The sequence below is a fragment of the Nycticebus coucang genome, chromosome 5 (genome assembly GCF_027406575.1).
Source record: "Nycticebus coucang isolate mNycCou1 chromosome 5, mNycCou1.pri, whole genome shotgun sequence".
NCBI lineage: Eukaryota > Metazoa > Chordata > Mammalia > Primates > Lorisidae > Nycticebus > Nycticebus coucang.
In genome coordinates, this window is record NC_069784.1 from 99730673 (window position 1) to 99752246 (window position 21574).

Here is a 21574-nt window from a genome sequence, read left to right on the forward strand (position 1 = left end):
AAGCCCCTTTTATGAGACATACCTCCATTAAATTACACAAGATACAAAACAGGGTTTTCTTTGATGGGGAACAAATACACTCTACAATATCTTGTATAAGGTTAGTAATTTTGGAAGATACTTTCTTCTCCAAAGGAGTTCCACGCCTTATAAATTTAAATTATTTTTCTTAATGAGAGGTCAGCATTCTAATAAATGTTAAGAGGAACACGAAACATAGGCTCCAATGCAGTCTGGGGGTGTGGACTTCTTTGCCACCCTAAGTATCTGCAGATATTACTTGGAAGAGTAAAATCAACCGCCTAAATGATTTCCGCGCATCTCTGGAATGCACGGAGCAGGATTCCTAGACATATTCTAACTCAATTGTTAAAACAACAAAACCAACACCTGGTTCTCCAACATCACCAGCTAGGCTTGTGAAAACACAAATTGCTGGGCTCCAGCCCCAGTTTCTAATTCAATAGATATGGTGTGGGGCCTGGGTATTTGCATTTCAAAGTTCCCAAGTGGCGCTGATGCTACTGGTCCAGAGTCCACAGCGGGCTGTGCCCTGCGCTATCCCAAATTTCTGCTGTCTTGTCCATGACACCTGAGAGTTCTCCGCATCATTTCCTGTTGAAGAACCCTACTAAATTTAGGGCCTGGGGGGTGTTTAGGAAAGATGATCTGCATGGGGTTGGCCCAAGAACATTCCTTCCCAGGCCAGTTACCGACCCAGGGCAGACACAGAGGGCTGACGCTCACTTTATAACAGCAGCAGGTCGGGCGAGCAGACTCGCGCCGCACCCGCCCTTGCCGGTGATAGGCTGAGCGGCCACCCCGCGGCGGTTGTCAGTCTCCTCCCCGCCCCGCGGGCCTGACAGTCGGAGCCGACCGCGGGACCTCCCGAACCCCTCGGCGCTCCGGCGCTCCGGCTCGCCATGGTGCCGCTGGTTGCGCTCGTCTGCTGTCTGCTGTGCGCCTGCTACAGCCGCCCCAGCCTCGCGCTGCCCCTGGAGCCCGGCGGCCGGGGGCGCTCTCCCGCAGTGGGTGAGTCTGCCGCCACCTTGACCTTCCGGGAGCGGCTGGGGGCGCTGGGCAGCAGCGTCCGCTCCAAGTCCGGGCAAGTGTGCTGCGGTCGCGGCGCGTCCCGGCAGAGGCCCGGCCAGCTAGGCCTGTGGCCGGCTGGCTGCTGGGCGCGGGGAGCGCAAGGGACCCGAGGGACCGAGGACCGGGTGGCCCTGGGCCGGGGGAGCGCCCGCGCTGGTGGGGGAGCTCCCAAGGCGGGCTTCCGCCGGCGGGACATTTGTTTACACCTTGAGCCCCGGTGTTCTGCTCTGCGGGGACGATAGGAAAAGCTGTAGGTCGCACGGGACGAGGAAGCTGGGAGTTGGATGTCACCCAGCTGCCCGGAATCTACCCGGAGCCGAGCGGGACTGCGGAGTTTCCTTTTCACTTCAGGCGTGTCAATTTCAATCCCACTCAGGATCTCGTCTGTCCTCCTTTACCGAGTGGCTTTTTCTGCCGCTCCCCCAGCCACAGAGCGAAAACACCCTTAGTGCTGCACACCCCTTGGTCTACCGTAGAACTCGTCGCGTCTTCATTCCTCCCTGGTGCCCGCTTGGCTCTCTGTGGGCGGGACACACAAACTCAGGGCCTCTTTACTGAGGTGGGGTTCTGGCACTCGCAGCAGCGAGTTCTGGTTCTCAAAGTGGGGCCTGGCACTCGCAGCAGCTCGGCAGCACCTAAGCTTGTTAGAATTGCAGATATTCAGCCCCACCCCAGACCTCGTGAATCTCAAACTCGGAAGAATGTTGTGCAAACTCTCCGGGTGTTTTTGGTAGACGCCAAAAATCACTGGCTCAGAATATTTGACGGACTGTACAATGTCATCTGAGCCCTCAGTTTTAAAAATCAGGTGCCCCCACTTCCTTGACTTCCTTTAAAAATAATTGCTCTGTTAGAGGAAAAATAAAATTAAAGAATGGAGAGCTGTTTTGTTTGGGGGGAGCTGTCCCAGAGACACAGTAGCTTTCAGTGCTGAAACTCTCACAGGACTTCCGGCATGGTCTGGGTCAGGGCAAACGTCTTCTTTTACCTTCGAACGCCAAGTCTTCATGATTCCGCTGTCAGGCAGTCTGAAACATCGGGTGTCCCAACTGTGGCAGATGACAGTCATAACAAGATATTGCCCCAAAATGTTTATGTATGCTGGTTTCTGTGTTTATTTTAAGCTGGAGTTGTTTTCCTTTAACTCCATGACTATTTTGAGATAAAACTCCTTAGTTGACAGCTGAGGCACTCAATGAACACTTTCTTTGGTGGGGAGCTATGTGAATCTCCACACTCCTGTTTTGGTAGGACAGCTACAAGGTTCAATCACCTCCTAGTGGAGAGGGCAGGAAGTGGTGACTGGAGTTCAAAGGCTTGAAGAGCTGACTGACCATTTACTCAATTCACACTGTGTGTGGTACTGTACATGTTTGCCACTTGATGTGACCATTCCCATCCCCTCCTCCCAGCCCCAAATGCCTTTTCAACATCCAGCAGGTCTGGCCTTGCTTGGCTTGTTGTTTGTGTGTTTAAATTTCTAGTCTCTGCTTTCTTCCCTGTCAAATCCTGGTACTCAGGACAACAACCCTAAGAAGCTTCCTGTGTGTGCAGTTCTGTAGATTTAGTAGGGTGGGACCTGCCGGTGTGCGTGGTATGCAGGAACCAACATCGTAAACAAATTAACAAACACCTATATAAACAACAAAAGCAGGTCCACACATTTGAACTATGGTTCATAGGTCCTAAGGAATAAATGAGAATATTTTGTTCGACTTAAAGATTTTCTGTTATAATTTGGAGCATTAATTTACATGTGTTGAACACACACACACACGCACCCACGGATTTCTGGAAAATAGTGGTCCTACAGTAACAAGAAAGTAATTGTGATGCAGTGAAAAGAACTTTGGACTCGGAACCCGGGAACCTGGATTAGAATGTGGGTTCTGCCACCGGCCAGGTTAGTGGCCTTGGAAACATGAACATGTGCGCGCGCGCGCACACACACACACATAATGTGCATATAGGATTTTGTATACAATTCCATTAGAGGTGGGAACTGAGGCCTCCTGAGGTTCATTCATAAATCCCAGGTTAAGAACCTGTCAAAGCTTTGTTCTTGGCTTCTATTTAAAGATACCATTCAGCGAACCTGAATAATTACCCCCTCATTTTTCTGTCTGGCAATTCTGTGTAGTAGAAAGAGCTTTAGACTGGAAGTCTGGCAAGACTGGTTCCAGGTAAGCTTTCATTACTGAATCATTGTTCTGTCTTGAGGAGACGTTGAAACTTGCCTTTGCCTAAATGTCATTATTTAAAAACCCTGTCTCCAAAATTCTCAGGAAGGCAGATTTGAGAAACTCTTGCTGCTGTGTGGAATAAACTCTTTCTTGCTGTAAACTCTGCTGTCTTAGATTATTGGTTTCTTCTTGGGAAGCAGGCAGATGACCTAGGTGGGCAGCACCATACACAAAGAATATTTTTTGAAGGCCTGTTGCAAGTGAGGTATATTCTAGATGCTGGAGATACATAAATACAAGTATTAGATTAATATCAGAGGGATATGCCTTTCATACATTACATGTTGTGGCTAAAAATGGATTGTAATCTATTTTTTTTTTCTTTGAGACAAGAGTCTCACTCTTTTGTCCTGGGGAGAGTGCTGTGGCGTCATAGCTCATAGCCACATCAAACTCCTGGGCTCAAGTGATCCTCTTGTCTCAGCCTCTCGAGTAGCTAGGACTACAGGTGCCCGCCACAATGCCAGGCTAGTTTTTCTATCTTTTGGTAGAGACAGGGTCTTGCTCTTGCTGAGTCTGGTCTCAAACTCTAGAACTAAGGCAATCCACTTGCTTTGGCTTCTCAGTGTGCTAGGCTTTTAGGCATGAACCACTGCGCCAGCCCTATAATCTAATTTCTTAATCTTCACAGTAACTTATATGTGGACGTTGTCATCTGTTTCCATGTGAGGCAAGTGAGACTGAGGATATTTGAGTGTGAACACACACAGAGAGGCAGTGTGAACAGTTCAGTTGCCAGGCTTCCTGAATTCATATTTTAGCTCTGTTGCAGATGATGCATGCAACTTGGACTTAATCTCTGTGCACTTTCAGTTCCTTATCTGTAAAGCGAAAATACTTACAAGTGAGCACATGTAAAGCATAAAAAACAGTACTAAACATGTAAGTGCTCAATGAATTTTAAGTATTACTTAGAAACAGGGAATTTCAAATTCAAGGTTTAGAGTTAAAAAACAGTAACAGTAAAACTAACACTGAGCTTATTTGGTGCCACACACTTTCTAAGGATTTTAATTCTACTAAGTCACTTACCCCTGATGTTAGGCACTATTCTTATTCCCATTGTACAGATGAAACTGGTCAAGATCACACAGCTAGGTTAGTAGGTCATACGACGTGGACTGGAAGTCAGACAGTCTGACTCTGCAGTCTCTACTCTCAACCGCAGCACTGTGCTGGTTAACAAACCCATATAGGAGTTGCCTCAGCAATTACTGAGATAAGGAGCATTGCAAAGGAAGGTCATTTACGGTGGAGGACATCACAGGGAGATGGGGGGACTGTCTCAATCCCCCTCTCCGACTGATAGGGTCAGGATTTTTTTCCAGAGAGGAAATGAATAGTGCATGAAGTGAGTTGGCATCATCACACGTTTGGGGTGAAGTGGGAGGAACCCCAGTGCAGTGAGAAGTCGTACTGGCACGTGCATCACATGATCAAAAATGATGGGTAAGCCCCCTCTGGGTGGAGCTTTTCGTAGTATGAAGAGCTAGGGGGCAATATCAGTCATTCTTTTAGTCCTGTGTGCATGCAAGTGGCGGGAGGGGGTTGTTCAGCAGGGCCTGGAGGAGGATTTGTGGTGAAATGCTGCTTATCTTGACTTCTCTGAACTATAGGGGAGTGTAAGGCCCTGTGATTATCTTCTCAGTGCAAGGAGGGCCCACTATTTCTGAAAAACACCTCGGAAGGGAGGGGAGCAGTGAAAGAGAAAATCACAAAGTCCTGGTCAGCTAATCTGACTGCCCAGGGAACTGGAAACATGAGAGAACTGCACAAGGGCGTTTTTACTCACGGAGCTGGGAACGTGCTGTCCCGTGCAGTTTACTATACCTTAACCTTCCACAAAGCAAACAAACAGAAAATCTTGTGTACATTAAAATGAGTTGCACTATCTACTTACAGCCCAAGGAAAGGCATCTTCCGGGGCAGCAGTCCCCAGTGTCTTTGGTACCACAGACCTGTTTTATGGAAGACAAATTTTCCACAGAGTAGAGTGAGGAAAGGATGGTTTTGATGAGTCTGCAAGCAGATGATTTACTATGGTCTCTGTGCAAACTTCTGATGATAATCTGTATTTGCAAGCACTCCCCAGGGCTAGCTAGTATCACCGCCTTGCCTCCACCTCATGTCATCAGGCATTAGATTCTCATAATGAGGGCACAACCTACATCCTTTTCAGTCCCAGTTTGTAGCAGGGTTTGTGTGCGTCTGAGAATCCAATGTCACTCATCTGACAGGAGGCGGAGCTTAGGCTGCTATGTGAGGGATGGGGAGGGACTCTCAATACAGAAGAAGCTGCTTCTCTCACCTGCCACCTACTGTGCTGTCCAGTTCTCAACAGGCCACGGGTCTGGTACCAGTCCACAGCTCTGGGGTTGGGGAATGCAGATCTGGGATGATTCTCAGGTATTGGCTGTCTCTACATTGTGGGCTTGATAAAGTTTATCTAAGCTGAAAATAAATATTTTCTATATTATGGAATAAAATAAATTAAATTACTCTTTGCAGATTTTTTTTTTAATTTTTTTTTTTAAGACAGAGTCTCATTTTGTCACCCGGTGTAGAGTGCCGTGGTGTCATAGGTCACAGCTACCAACTTCAAATTCTTAGGCTCAAGTGATCCTCTTGCCGTAGCCCCCTGAGTAGCTGAGACTATAAGTGCCCACCATGATGCCCAGCTAGTTTTTCTATATTTAGTAGAGATGGGATCTCACTCTTGCTCAGCCTGGTCCTGAGCTCAAGCAATCTGCCCACTTCGGCCTTCCAGAGTGAGAGGATTATAGGTGTGAGCCACCGTATCTGGGCAGTCTTGGCAGAGATTTTCAAATGGTGACTAGTGCTAAGTGATTAGCCATAAAGACTATTTTAAGTCTATTTTTTGTCTGACTCTTTTGTCCACCGTTTTTTTATTTGTTAACTTAAATATGTTATAGAATTATTACATAACAATGTCGGGAAGAAACAACAACCAAAAGAGAACTCAGTTTTTCCACCTTAACAAATTAACCATTTTCATATTATTATTCCAGGTTTGGTTTTTCCCCAGTTTTATCAACTTTAGTTTGCATTCTACTTATTTGTGCTATACTTCTGGTGCAGTATGTTTTGATGATTTGTCACTTCTGATGTGTTTAATGGTGTAAGCTAGTCATAATCAGAGTAAACCCCCAAACTCACAGTGTGAAAAAAACTTCAATATTAAATAAAATTGTTTATGAGAAGATAGCAAAATTATTGACTATATATGTACATTATGTCTAAGCAAAGTTAGGGGCCCTTCCAAGTGGGGTGTTTAGATTTATTAGCTGTGTATATTTGAGCCAATTTCCTAATTGATCTGGCATTAGTTTCTCAACTCTAAAATGAGAAGCACGACTCCTATTTCAGAGAGTAGTTCTCAGAATGAAATGATCTAGTATATTTAAAGTGCTTATCAGAGTTCCTGACACATGGTAAATACTTCATAAAGAGGGTTTCCCAAAGGTTGCCGTACATACACACCTAGGGAAATTGGAAAATTGTAGCTAAATATACCTTTATTACAAAATATTCTTTATAACATTTTTATAAAATATTTATGAAATATTTCTCTATGTGTTGATACATAAATAAATACAACATTTAATATAATATAAAATATAAAATAGGAGTCTGTTAATTTTTCCTATTTATGGTGACTCCTGCTAAGTCACTTTAAAGAACCAGTGAGAATTTTTATTTTTGGCCTCAAACTGGTATTAAAGGTTTATGTTCTTTCAATTTATGTCACGAGACAAGGATGTAGACAAGGTTGTATAAGAAATTGAGTGATAGGGCGACGCCTGTGGCTCAATGAGTAGCGCAACGACCCCATATACCGAAGGTGGTGGGTTCCAACTCGGCCCCGGCTGAACTACAAAACTTAAAAAAGTAGCCGGGCGTTGTGGCGGGCTTCTGTAGTCCCAGCTACTCAGGAGGCTGAGGCAAGAGAATTGCCTAAGCCCAAAGAGCTGGAGGTTGCTGTGAGCTGTGTGACGCCACGGCGCTCTACCAAGGGCGATAAAGTGAGACGCTGTCTCTACAAAAAAAAAAAAAAAAAGAAAGAAATTGAGTGATATATAGTTCCTTTTCTGCAGTCCACTCACTGTGCAACCCTAACAAACTATATGTCTCTATGCCATTTTCTACAAGAAAAATGTAAACAATTTATACAACCTTAAATTCTTGTAGGAGATAATGCTATAAAACACAGGATGGACCATTATCATGGACCTCCCGGGAGAATATCTCTATAGATTTTATTATGCAAACTCATCTTCATTATGTACTTTGTTAGGTGGTTTTGCTAATCCGAGATCATCAGTTCTGACACACGTAAGCAGTAAATCCTACTGTTCTCTGAATTCACATTTCCTCACAGGGAAGAGCTACATGAACTTCAGGCATATGAACATTTAAATGACTAAGGCTTTCTTCCATCTTAGCAAGAACATCTGTCTCTAGTCTCATTGTAAATATTTGTATGAGAATTGCAAAGTCGTAAAAGTAGATTTATCATTTTCTTCCTTCTCAACAGGACAATTTTGGCATGTGACAGACTTACACTTAGACCCTACTTACCACATCACAGATGACCACACCAAAGTGTGTTCTTCATCAAAAGGTGCAAATGCCTCCAATCCTGGCCCTTTTGGAGATGTTCTATGTGATTCTCCATATCAACTTATTTTGTCAGCATTTGAATTTATTAAAAATTCAGGACAAGAAGCATATTTCATGATATGGACAGGGTAAGTGACTATAGAAACATTACTATTAAAAATTACTCAGTACTTATCCACAGTATCCTTGGCTTCATTGGAATTCTGAATTCCCAAAGATTTATTATATGTCCCAAGAAATATTTGGGTTAAAAAATACCAGGTCAAATTAATCAACATTATTGGAGACAAGAACAGTTTTAGAAGTCCCAGTATTAGGCTTTAGAAAAGTGTTAGTGTTAATAAAGAGAGTAATCCATAGACAGCAGATTTGTACCAATTTCTTAAAGTGTTTATATCATACACCAAATGGGTCTCAATTCAAAGACAAAAGGCAACAGTGGGAGCTAACCTGTCATGGCAATATTGTAAAGCATCGTCTTCAGCTGGTGTAACTAGTTCCATGCATCATGATAAAGAGGCCTATGTTTCTTGTAGCTGAAATAATGGCCACGGCTAATACTTGCCAAATGTTTACTTTGTGCTCAGCACTATTTTAATTTATTTACATATGGTAACTTACTTAATTGGTACAATAGGCACATACTTAGTATTATTCCCACTTTACAGATGATGAAATGAAGGCATTGAGTATCTAAGTAACTTACCCAAGTGTACGCAGCTAGTAATTGGCAAAACTAGGATTTGAATACAGACATTTTTGCTCTAGAATCTGTGTTTTTAAGTACTTTCTTTTTGTTTGTTTTAGTTTTTTTGCCCCTCATAAATCTTCAGTCTGGCAGTGGAATAGACCGGGGTTTCCAGTGTACTTTTTGTATTACATTTGTGTTAATTGTCTGTTTTATAGGATTTTCTGCGGGAAGAATCAGGTAAAGAGTAGTATATCAACTGTTCAGTTGTCGTCCGCTCTTTTAAAGTAGAAGTCTCCAATGATAGGTACAGTCAGGTATCATGCAGAAGTTTAGTACCTTTTATGAAAACTGATTTTGTTCTTTATGATTCTGTCTTTTTTTCAGGGATAGCCCACCTCACGTTCCAGTAACTGAACTCTCGACAGAAACTGTTATAAATGTGCTTACTAATCTGACAACAACCATTCAGAGTCTCTTCCCAAATCTCCAGGTTTTCCCTGCACTCGGCAATCATGACTATTGGCCACAGGTAAATTTGACAGCAGCTTCCAGAAGTGCTTAAAGGATTTTTCTTATCAGTAGTCTCAAGATTATGATAACATTGGCCCTTGATAAGGCATAGTAATGGGTCTCCTGGAGGCAGGTATACTGTAGTGTTGATTTTAACCATTCAGGAGGGTGAAGACACCTTGTACCAAAACACCTTGCTAATTTTAGTAGATACGGGGTTTCATTCTTGCTCAGGTTGGTCTCAAATTCCTGAGCTCAAGTAATCCTCCCACCTTAGCCTCCAGAGTGCTAGGATTATAGGTGTGAGCCACAGTGTCTGGCCTAAAATGATTCTTTTAATAATTCATAAAAAATATATTACTAGTGAGTTTTCAGGAATTACTCAGTTTGTAGACTATTATTTCCTGTTTTCCTTCATAATCTTTTTTCAGTTTCCTCTTTCTTTTCAATAATGTTCTTATTCATTTGCATTTCTATGACAGGGTTATGCAAGGTAGGTCAATGTTGACAAATATTTACATTTTTTTATAATTTCTGTCAGACATATGAAGATTTGTATACTCTGATCTAAGTTAGATGGTGATTAAAAAAGCAACAACATAACAAATAGCCATAAGAGCCAATAGGGGAAGTGCATGTTCAAGCTCTGCTTATCTAATTAAGATATGATTGAAGGCAGAGAGCATTCAGAATATTTAATGCCTGATGTTGCCCTGGCTCCATGTAGAGTGGTTATTTAACAAAAATCTGTGCATTACACTAATGTACACAGCTATGATTTAACAATAAAAAAAAGAATACATAAAAAAATAAATAAAAAGTGAACACGAAAAAAAAAATCTGTGCATGAAAGGTAAATACCAGTCCTGGTTACAGGGGCCTGCTATTTAACATAGAATCTTAGATTTGTGCACATTCAAGCAATCCCAGACATTGTTGTTTAGTAAGGCTTGATAAACTGTTGCCTGTGATTCACATTCACCCTGCTGGCTGTTTTTATAAATAAAGTTTTATTGGAACGTAGTCATGTTTCCATTCATTCCATATTGTATTGGCAGCTTTTGTGTGACAATGACAGGGTAGAGTAGGTGCAGTGGAAACCATATGGCCTGTAAGTTTAAAATTTATATTCTCTTACCCTTTATAGAAAAAGTTTATTGATCCCTGGTCTACATCAACCTTTCATTTTATATATGAGAAAACTGAGGGCCAGAAATGTTAGATGTTTGTTTGAGTGTTCCTAATCCCTTAATGGAATTGCCCCAGCTCCAGATCCTTTTCCCCAGACCTGTGTTCAGTGACACCAGCATACTTTCATAAATCCCTTCTTCTTGCTTGATATACTTAATATTTTTCAAACATAATAATTACTTTTATGCCTCTCTTTGTCCACATTTTTCTCTTTGCTTAGAATATCTTTTTCCATCTCATGTCAAAAAGATAATCAAAGGGAGATTTTGATTATTTTAGCTATTTTAAATGCAGTGAGTACAGTGATTTTGGAAAGTTATACTAGCATCTTGAGGTGAGTCTTAAGTTTTGTTCCTGTTGAGATGTTAGACCACACAGTGCAGAGCTTGAGGACAAATGAGCTCCAGGAGCCTCAAGTTATACACATTGTTTATATATTCCTTATGTGATAGGCAAACTGGGATAGTGGGAAACTTGTGGGGTTTAGAATCATAGTCACTAGAATATAAATCTGTAACCTGCACTGTTTCTAATAGGTTGGCCAACTTGGGTGATTCACTTATTGTCTCTGATCCATAGGTCACCCATTTGTAAATAGGAGCGACAATTGGGACATAGAAAGCCCTCAGCAAGTGGGGTGCGGGTTACTGTACTTTTAAATAGTGCTGGTTATTGTACCTTTAAATAAGGGATACACTTTTCTGATTCCTTTAAGGATTTATTTTGTTTTACCTTTATCTCTGTCTTCTTTTTGTCAAGTCAAGTCTTCTATTATGTCAAACATACAGATACTACCTAACTTCTATACCATATCCTATTATACATACAGCCCGGGTAAATTGAGCAGCCTGTATACCTTTAGCGTTAATTTTTTTCTTTCTCTACCTTATAATTGCTTATCAGAAAATCTCCTTTCTACTATTTTACTGCCCTCCTTCCACCTCACAGTTTCGGGAATGTCAAGTGTGACATGAAAGCTGCCCAATGACTTCTCCCAGACATTGAGATTTGAGATCTAAGTTTGAGAAGATTAGGAACAAATACGTTTGATAAGTGCTATTTTTCTCTTTATCCACCATGTACATGCACCATAGGTCTGCACACATACGCACACAGATGCGAATCCCCGCCCATTATATCAGAAGTAGCTATTAGTGTGGGCAGCCCAGGTATTCCTTCCTGTTGCCACCCATGGAAGCCGTCTGGGCCAGGGTCCCCATTTACTTCCACACTGGCCAGACTGGTGCCGCCAAGTTTATGGGTGGGTCACTTCCCATTATGCCTGATTACTCAGCAATGGTCATGTCACAGCCAAAAGGATTGAGAAGGTATATGGTACAGTAGACAGTTGAACATAAGAGTGATCACGGACTTAGATCCAGCTCTGAGACTGCCCCACTATGCCTGAATAAGTCACTTAACTTCTTTGGTGCTCATACTTTTCATATTTAAAACAGAGAAGAAAGTCTAGGGTGATTTTTATATCATTTTAAGATTCTGCCTCACCATGCTATACTTTGGTGTCCATCCCACAGTCAACAAGGAGCCAAGACTTTGTGACTTTTCATTATGCAGATTGATGATAATGGTGATGATCTTACCAATTTTTAATCTGAATCCAGATGAGCTAAGCTGTTGTATAATTCTTAGTCATGTAACCCTGATCTATGACATGAAGTGTGACTATATTTTGAGTAGGTAGTTCCAACTAATTAAAGCCATTGGGTTATGACTTGCCCTGTATGTGTCTATCTTTTCGAGTATTGGGCATATTTCATAAGAACTAATGTGGGCATAATCTTGAGAAATAACTAAGTGTTTTGATGATTACTGGCAGGGAAACTCCTCTCAGAAATAGGCGTATCTTATCAATATACAGAAGGAAATGAGGAAAGTACAGAAGGAGGCTTCAGTTTTTAAATACAGCTTTAAAAAAAAAAGAAATGATTATCCTATTCACAAATGATTTCCAGGTTTTTATTCAGTGTTTCCTTTTTTAAATTCTTGTTTATTTTTTCTCTAGAGCTTAAAATAGTTGAACTACCTTAAAGATAATTTATGATAGTGAGAATAATGTTTGATGCTTATAATGTGTTATTTAAAAATCAAAACATGTTGATGTAGGTTGCCATGAAAGGACTTTTGCACATCAAAAGCACATGGTTGTAAATCTTCATTCAAGGAATTAAGAAACTTTATAATAGTTTTTTTTTTTTTTTTTTGAGACAGGGTCTCACTATGTTGCCCTCTGTAGAGGGCTGTGACATCACAGCTCACCTCATCACAGCAACCTCAAACTCCAGGGTATAAGCGATTCTCTTGCCTCAGCCTCCCAAGTAGCTGGGACTATGCTTGGCTACTTTTGGTAGCTATGCTTGGCTACTTTTGGTTGTAATTGTTATTGCTGTTTGTCAGGCCTGGGCTGGATTCGAACCTGCCAGCTCTGGTGTATGTGGCTGGCGCCCTAGCCGCTGAGCTACAGGTGCCGAGCCTTCATAACAGTTTTGACATTTCAGAGGACTTTGTTAAATTCTGAAGTCATGACTTTTCCCATTCCCTGGGCATGCTACATCAGGCCCTGTAGTTCAGGTTGAAGCCTGCCTTTAGTGTCCCTCTCAGGAGCACACTCAGGGCTCACCCTGGCTGTGCTGTGGCACCACCTTTTGTCTGTACTGATGACTGCATGACTCTGTATCAGTGTTTTTGTCTGGGTCATTGCTTTTATTTGAATGCTCTTTCTTTTTTTTTTGTTGGCCGGGGCTGGGTTTGAACCCACCACCTCCGGCATATGGGGCTGGTGCCCTACTCCTTGAGCCACAGGCACCGCCCAGAATGCTCTTTCTTATTACACTGATGAAGTCATTGTTGAAGGCCTGGTTCCAATGTTCTCTATACCTTTTATGCTGATTCTCCGGGCCATACTTGATTGCTCCTAATTCTTCACCTCCAAGACCTCTGTGGTAGCACCCAGCACCTTGTCTCATAGTTCATTCATTTTTAACCTGCACTCATCAACTAAGTTGTAAATTGCTTAAAGACTAAATCCGCCTGGTCTTCATCCTTGCAACTCCAGATGCCTCACGTAACAGTCAGTGTTGGAGTAAAGTTTACTTTAATTCATCTGTATATCTTATATCTGGAAAGTTTCAATGGTGGATTTTGTTGTTTATGGCCAGGATGAACTGCCTGTTGTCACCAATGAAGTGTACAATGCCGTAGCAAACCTCTGGAAACTGTGGCTGGGTGAAGAAGCTGTTCGTACTCTAAGGGCAGGTAAGCAAGAGACTTACTTATCCTTTTGCTTTCATTTTTATCGATGTTGTTTAGACTTAACTCTTTAATGTTTGCTTGTGTGTGCCAGTTCTGGGGGGCCTCTGTGCCTAGTGTTTCTGGAAGACAGTTGAGCAGCGACACTGCCCATGACACTCGTTATAAACCTGTGTATCATGTAGGGAGTTATCCTTCACTCTCAATCAGGGCTGTAGGTCCCATGGGAAGCAAAAACTAAACTTTGGATTCTAATGTAAATAAAAGCATATTGTTTCTGTTTGGAAAACTGATTGAGAAGAGAGACTGGACACTAACTTTTAAATGAGGAGCACAATTGTATAACATAGGCAGCTGGTAAAGTGAAGATAACTAAGCTTTTGGAATGGACTTTGAGGCACTTGGAAAAGTAATGCTTCATTCGTGCACCGTAAGGCCTTCCCTGGGTAATGTCTGGGTTCCCTGGCCCAGTGGCTCTCAACCGTCATTATGTAAATCCCTGACCTGTCCGTAAGGTTAACTGAGGTACTCTGGTTAAACTAAGATTTTGGCGTTTTTAAATTTTTGAGACAAACACTAAGTGAATGGTTAGATTTCTCTCAGGTCAAAGTTTTTCTTTTACTATTTTTCTTAAAGTTTTGGCTTTGCCACTATTCTGTTGTTTTTGTTTCTGTTATTCTTTGCTAGCACTCAGCAAATCATAGTACATATGAATTTGAGATCTGCTATCTTACAATCAGGCCATGGTCCTGATGCATCTTGGGGAGTGCAGTTGGTCCTGCACCTTCAAACCTGCAAAACACACAGAGAGTTTGTGAAAGTAGAAGGAAGAGCCACAAAGAATGATGACGGTTCCTTTGGATTCTAAGGAGGCTCAGCTTAAAGCTGAGAAGGGCAGGTAGTGGGAAGATGATAAATGGAGAGCTGGCCCTGGGAAAAGGCCGTATGCGTTTCACATTTATATCCATTCCAACGGTATCATCAAATCTTCAGTTAAACACCGGAAGACAATATTGAAGTTGAAGGTCATAAAAGGCTTTCTGTGAAAATCTTAAACACAGAAGTGATTTGGAGCAGGGATGCTCTACATGAAAAGCCTCACATCTGTCATCCCACAGCCTCCAGTGAAAGTTGTTCTTATCTCCTGCTGCTGACCTAAACGGCAGCTTTCCAAAAATAACTTCCAGCGAATTCGAGCCTATCTGCCTTGCTACTATTACAGTAAAAAGCATAAGGTATTATGATCACAAGGAATAATAAAAGAGAATGAAGAGGTAGTGATCAGCCGTGATTGAAAGCTAAGGATGCTGAGTGGCTCAGAACCATGAAAGCCAGGCCAAGATCTCAGTGACCAGCTCTGAAAGTGTCCTTGCCATGGGCCCCAGGGTGTCCCACCAGCACTGGGTCAGAGTGGGCGTGCAGTGATGCTGCCGAGGCTCTTCTCCACTGAGATCTCAGCAGCTCTTGTCCATCGGATCTTTTCTTTCTTCAGTGGTCTCCAGCAAAGTCCACATGTGTTCCCATTCTTTGAGTTTCCTATTTCACAATACTTCCCATTTTAACTCCTCAGTCATTTAAACATAGGGATTGATTTTTTTAATAAAATTCAGCCTCATTGCTTACTGCTGAAGCATTTAATTATCTTTTCATCTGAATATTCAGTACAACTATAGTTACTTCAATATGTGAAAGTGCCAGTATTGGCATTGGAACAAAGTATATTTTCAATATTTGTTAAATCTGATTCTTATCTAATGACAGCATGGTTGAACAATTAAGGTCGTGAGCTCATCCTGGAAAAAAATGCCACATACCTCATCGCTGAATACCACAATTGTCACCTCTAAAGATATCTGATGACTATAGTGGTATTTAGCACTGAAGTATGTAGCACTTTTTCTAGGATGAGTTCGTGAACTCAATTGTCAGGCCATGTACAACATGATGTCGTTATAGAAAGCACTCCAAATTTGCTTTGAAGGTAAGTGCTAGTGTTGGTGTCTAGCTTCCCAAAGGAAGTACTTTGAGGTGACTGTAGTAATGTTCGGCAGTGAGCTATCTCGTACTTTCTCTAGGATGAGTTCACAAACTTAACTGTGCTACCTCATATGTGCAGACTGAGCGGTGAGAAATGAGTATAAGCTTCCCGACTGGATTGTGAGCCTTGGGAGTTACTTTCACAACATCTGCATACATATGTTTGTGTTTTTCTAAAATGTGTTTCACATTGTTTTTGTAGGTGGCTTTTATTCACAGAAAGTTACAGCGAATCCGAACCTTAGGATTATCAGTCTAAATACAATCTTGTACTACAGCCCAAATATCATGACCCTGGACAAGACTGACCCAGCCAATCAGTTTGAATGGCTAGAAAGTACACTGAACAGCTCTCGGCAGAATAAAGAGCAGGTATATCACACAGACCAAAACCATCAGGGGATAAACAGAGGACTAAGTTTATGTATTTATTAAGCTTGGGGTGGAGTCAGATATTAATAATGAAAGTATTAGCATTTGAAGATGCTTCACATGAAACACCTTATAGCTCATCTCTTCTGTTGCTTTTTTTTTTTTTCTTTTACTGCTTTTAGGTTTAATAGACACCAAATGAGATAAAAAGAGGCCAATTAAAAAAATTGCGACTAGGGTCATAGTTACCTTGTATCTTCAGTGTAGTATAAATGAGACAAGTACAAATATAGTGACCTTAGGAGCGTCATGATTTCATCTCTGTTTTTGGTCCAAAATTGGAGCGATGGCGTATTTATTTTCTGAATTTGAATTAATGTACTTTACCTCTTGGCTGTCCAAATATCATTGAGTTATGATAAAGATTCTCACTTGTGCTCCTTTGTGTCTTTCTCCAGGTGTACATCATAGCACATGTTCCGGTGGGATATTTGCCTTATGTAAAGAACACCACAGCAATTAGAGAACACTATAATGAGAGACTGATCAATATTTTTAGAAAATACAGTGATGTCATTGCAGGACAGTTTTATGGACACACTCACAGAGATAGCATTATGGTTCTTTCAGATACACAAGGTAATTTGATGTTCTGTTTGTATCTCCCCAGTTCAAGAGGCAAGAGCAAAGCAGTGAATATCTAGTACATTTGCTGATTCAGTACATTAAAAGTTTCATTAAAGGCTTGGTGCCTGTAGCTCAATGGCCAGGGCACTGGCCACACACATTGGGGCAGGTTCCAACCCAGCCTGGGCCTGCCAAACAATGACCACTGCAACAAAAAAATAGCTGGGCATTGTGGTGGGTGCCTATAGTCCTAGCTACTTAGGAGGCTGAGGCAAGGGAATCACTTAAACCCAAGAGTTTGAGGTTGCTGTGAGCTGTGACGCTACAGAACTCTACCCAGGGCAACACAGTGAGACTCTGTCTCAAAAAAAATTTAAAAAGTAAATAAATAAAATAGCCGGGTGTTGTGGGAGGTGCCTGTAGTCCCAGCTATTTGGGAGGCTGGGGCAAGAGAATCACTTAAGCCCAAAGGGTGGAGGTTGCTGTGAGCTGTGACGCAACAGCACTCTATGAAGGGCAACAAAGTGAGACTCTATCTCCAAATAAATAAATAAATAAATAAAAAGTTTCATTAAACAGCCTGTTAGCACAAACCTTTTCTGAGTTACCTTTGATGATTGTATGATGGATGAGGTGAGGCCTGCAACTGGGTTTTAAAAGCTCCTATTAGCTCCATGGGGCCAGCATTGTTTATTTGCTGTCAATACTATAAAGGCCTTTCAACCCTCAGCTACCTCAAGATTTCTTCTAGATCTTTAGAGAAATACCACGACTTGTTATTAACTTGCTAGACTCAAGTTTATTTTGGCATGGCTTGTTTTGTTTCTCAGAATTTGAAAAGCAAAGCATAACTTACATAAAAGTTTTAAGTAAAATATATTAAGCTCTTACTTGTAAGCCATTATTGACATTGTGATCTATTCAGCTTTTAAGAAAAATAATAAAAGAATCTCTAGCAAGAGACTGACAATTAACAAAATAGGAGTTCTGATTTTATAGTAGTAAGAGAAAAGAAACATCAATATGCATTTTTTTTTAGTAATTGGGGAACGTTTCTGAAATGTACACCTCTCATCTAGAATGAATTGGCTTGGTAAAAATGACCACTATTCAGCGTTTGATAGATTTTCTTTTTAACTTAGTAAGAAATTTACTCCTATAATAGATATGTTAATTATGTTCTTATTATGTAATTACTGGAATATTATTTTAGGTAGAAGCACAGAAAGAACTAGTTGTGTATTTGTGATAGACTTGGATTTTTTAATTATGAAAATTTTCAAGGACTTGGAAAAGTTGTGAGTGTTACTACAAAGCTCCCGGGTTCTTAATGACTCATATTCCACATCTGTCAAGATTTTTCCACATTTGCTCTATTTCATTTGTATTCATTTTATTTTTTCTGAAGAATTTGAAAGTGAATCTCAAACATTGGTTCTACTTCAGCCCTATAGTCATTGCTAAAATATATGGATGATTTGTGTAACTATGATAACATTGACTTACTTAACAAAACCAATAACACTTCTTGTGTATCAATAATACACATTCCCCTATTTTCTCTAAATAATTTCTTTATAGTTGTAAGAATACATCAGTGATGGCATATCATTTAGTTATGTCTGTTAATTTTTTAATCTGGGACTTGTTCGTATTTTTAATATAGTTAAATTCAGTTTCAAAAAAAGTATGTTTATGTGCCTATGTTTTTTTTCAGGAAGTCCAATAACTTCTTTGTTTGTGGCTCCTGCTGTTACACCGGTGAAGAATGTTAAAGAAAAAGAGACCAATAATCCTGGTGTCAGACTATATCAGTACGATCCTTATGATTATAAATTGCTGGTAAGTTGGCAGATTTCCGAGCTGACCCCATATTTATGCGTGTCATTGCAGTTTTCATAGTTCAGTTTTCAATGTTGTTTGGCATAGCTCTATGAGGTGGATTTTATATTGAAATCTCAAGATGTCCTTCTCATTTGTTCTTGGAATATTTGTCAGAATTTTTTAAGTGTGGGCTGGTGACATTAGCCTTTGGGAGGCTATTTTTGTCCTTCTAAGGACTTCACATATATTTAGATGAGGATTTCATTAGATAGTGCCATATTTGGGGACTTGTAAACATATTGAAACTTTTCTCTAAGCCATACTAATTCCTCTTCTCTGGACCATAACTAGTAAGAAGAGCATAGGCCTGGACCTGTACCCTCTCACTGGCCATATGACTAAACTTCTCTGTGTCCCAGTTTATTCCTCTGTAAAATCGGAATTAAAATATTACTAAATTCACTAATTTGCTTTGAGGATCCATGAATAAATCTATGTGGAGCACTTAAAAAATGTTTTTGGCCCATACTAAGTGCTTAATAAATGTTAGCAAAAAAAAAAAAATCAAAGAAACAAATTGCATAGAACATTTACTTTTGAGACAGAAGTTCTCTGATGATGTAATAGCTCTATGCTGTAGAACAATTTATCACAAAAAGATGGCCATTTAGCTCATGGGTGTATTGGTGTGGGCAATTGCCTCTTCCTACAAATACAATTTTAAAGGAATTCACTTCGGTTGAAGCTATATAATTTTACTTTTTGCCTAGATAAATTTAAATAGGAGATGACTTTGTTAATCTCCAGAATAACAGAAGGAGGAGGGAGGGCAGCAGAAATCTAGTTTATTCTATAAACATTTGATTAAATGGGGAAATAAAACCATCAACTGATAGTCTAGTCCAAACAACTTTTCTTTACAACTTTTAGTGACCTGTTTTCGGATTTGAACCTTAGAACATACATACTTACACACATACATCTACATATGTATATGTGTATATATCTATGTATATGTACACACAGGTGCTGACATGGAAAGATTTTCCCACTATAGCACCAAATAATTTTTAAAGCACAAAACAGTTTGTATAGGAAGACTCCATTTTATTAAGCCAGAAAGGTAAGTAGGTGTGCATATTCCAAATATTTATCTTTATTTTGTACATAACGTGTACACTAATGTGCTGATGAATGTCTAACAATTGGTTCACAGAGGGAAAAAGTGCCTTGATTTGTAGTGTTTGCCAGTTTCCATGATAGAAATTGTCTCCCATCGTGGACAATTTCAAACTACTAATGTGACATCAGCTGACTCACAACATTCCTAAAAATGTGACAGCCCTTTGTGAGCTGGTAGAGGCAGTTCTCTTGCACGCTACTGATTTATACAGATAATTAGAAGAGGTTACTAATTGAGGTGTGTGAGTGTGTGAATTGATCCTCACGCCCCAGCCTCCTGAGAACTGGCACTATAGGTGCACGCCACCACAACCTACTAATTTTTGAATTTTTTGTAGAGCTGGAGTCTCACTATGTTGCCCTGATTGGTCTTGATCTCCTGGCCTCGAGCAGTCCCCCGATCTTAGCCTTCCAAAGTGCCAGGATTGCAGTTTTGAGCCATTGTACCTCACTGAGATTTTTTTTTTTTAATCAAGCCTCTTTTTCTTTAAAACCAATTCCTGGCTTCTTTTTTTTTTTTTTTGAGAGAGAGTCTTACGTTGTTGCCTTTGGTAGAGTTCTGTGGCGTCATAGCTCACAGCAACCTCAAACTCTTGGGCTCCAGCGATTCTCTTGCCTCAGCCTCCCAAGTAGCTGGGACTACAGGCGCGCATCACAACACCTGGCTATTTGTTTTTAGAGATGAAGTCTCGCTCTGGCTCAGGTTGATCTCAAACCTGTGAGCTCAGGCAATCCACCTGCCTCGGCCTCCCAGAGTGCTAGGACTACAGGCGTGAGCCACCACGCCAAGCTCCTGCTTCATTTTTAATGACTACAATTTTAAATTAAGTATGTCACATAAATCTTAATATAGACTCTTATTGTTTTATAATGCTTTATTTGCCAAAAATAAATCAGGCTTTGTTACTGTTTTTAATTATAGGATATGTTGCAGTACTACTTGAACTTAACTGAGGCAAATCTACAGGGCAAGTCGAACTGGAAGCTGGAGTACATCCTGACCCAGTCTTACGGAATCAAAGATTTGCAGCCGGAAAGTTTATATGGATTAGTAAAACAACTTGCAATCCTAGACAGTAAACAGTTCATAAAATACTACAATTACTACTTTGTGAGTTATGACAGCAGTGTAATTTGTGATGATACCTGTAAGGCCTTTCAAATTTGTGCAATTATGAATCTTGATCATACTTCCTATGTAAATTGCCTCAAACAATATTATACAAGGCACAATCACTAGTATTTCACAGGTCATGTTCATAGGAAATGAAAATCTAATATTGCTCTGTTTCTGAGATAAGTTTGTGAAAATTTTATGTAAATCTTTGTAAATTACTGAATTGGCAAACAGAATTCTTATCTTTATTTTTGTGAAGTCTAAATGTAGGTATTTTTAACATTCTAAATTTTTATTATATTGAATGTATTGAAACTGCCCATTAACAGAATAATGCTTAGATATAAATATCCTATCTTCCAGTTTATATAATTATATCTAATTTATATTCTTGTTAAAATTGTGATTTATATAATAAAGATTTCTCACTTAATATGATTAAGTATTCTTAATATGATAATTTTCAATCTTTTAATTCACTTTTGTTAAAACTCCATGTATAAACTAGGTTAGCATTGAACGCATAATGTTCTCTTGGGAAAATACCAAGACCTAATTAGGGCTATTGCCAAGTGTATAAAACATCACGTGTAGCTTTCTTTGTTCGATGAGTCTTTGGCACTACTAACTTTTAAGGATGGGAATGTCACAAGTTGTACTTCTTGCAACTTCAGTATGTGCGCAAGGCCTGGTTCCCAGTCCAGTGCCCTGTACCTAGTAAATAATTGCTGAAATGAATTGAAAGCTATGAATATTTCTCGAAGAAATATGCTAGCCATG

General features: G+C 40.3%; 1 protein-coding gene across 1 annotated transcript; it reads left to right on the top strand.

The window, feature by feature from the left end:
- Nucleotides 1–728: 728 nt before the first annotated feature.
- On the top strand, nucleotides 729–21232 carry SMPDL3A (sphingomyelin phosphodiesterase acid like 3A). Its single transcript, XM_053592221.1, has 8 exons — nucleotides 729–1032; nucleotides 7891–8104; nucleotides 9052–9196; nucleotides 13545–13641; nucleotides 15875–16044; nucleotides 16503–16683; nucleotides 18389–18513; nucleotides 20600–21232. The coding sequence occupies exons 1-8, from the start codon at nucleotides 924–926 to the stop codon at nucleotides 20915–20917; spliced, it is 1359 nt and encodes a 452-aa protein (XP_053448196.1). The 5' UTR covers nucleotides 729–923; the 3' UTR covers nucleotides 20918–21232.
- The last annotated feature ends 342 nt before the right edge of the window (nucleotides 21233–21574 follow it).

Coding starts and splice junctions, on each gene's coding strand:
- SMPDL3A (XM_053592221.1), top strand. CDS start 924: ATGGTGCCGCTGGTTGCGCTCGTCTGCTGTCTGCTGTGCGCCTGCTAC. Junction 9,197..13,544: donor ATCATGACTATTGGCCACAG/GTAAATTTGACA, acceptor GTTTATGGCCAG/GATGAACTGCCTGTTGTCAC. Junction 13,642..15,874: donor TGTTCGTACTCTAAGGGCAG/GTAAGCAAGAGA, acceptor TTGTTTTTGTAG/GTGGCTTTTATTCACAGAAA.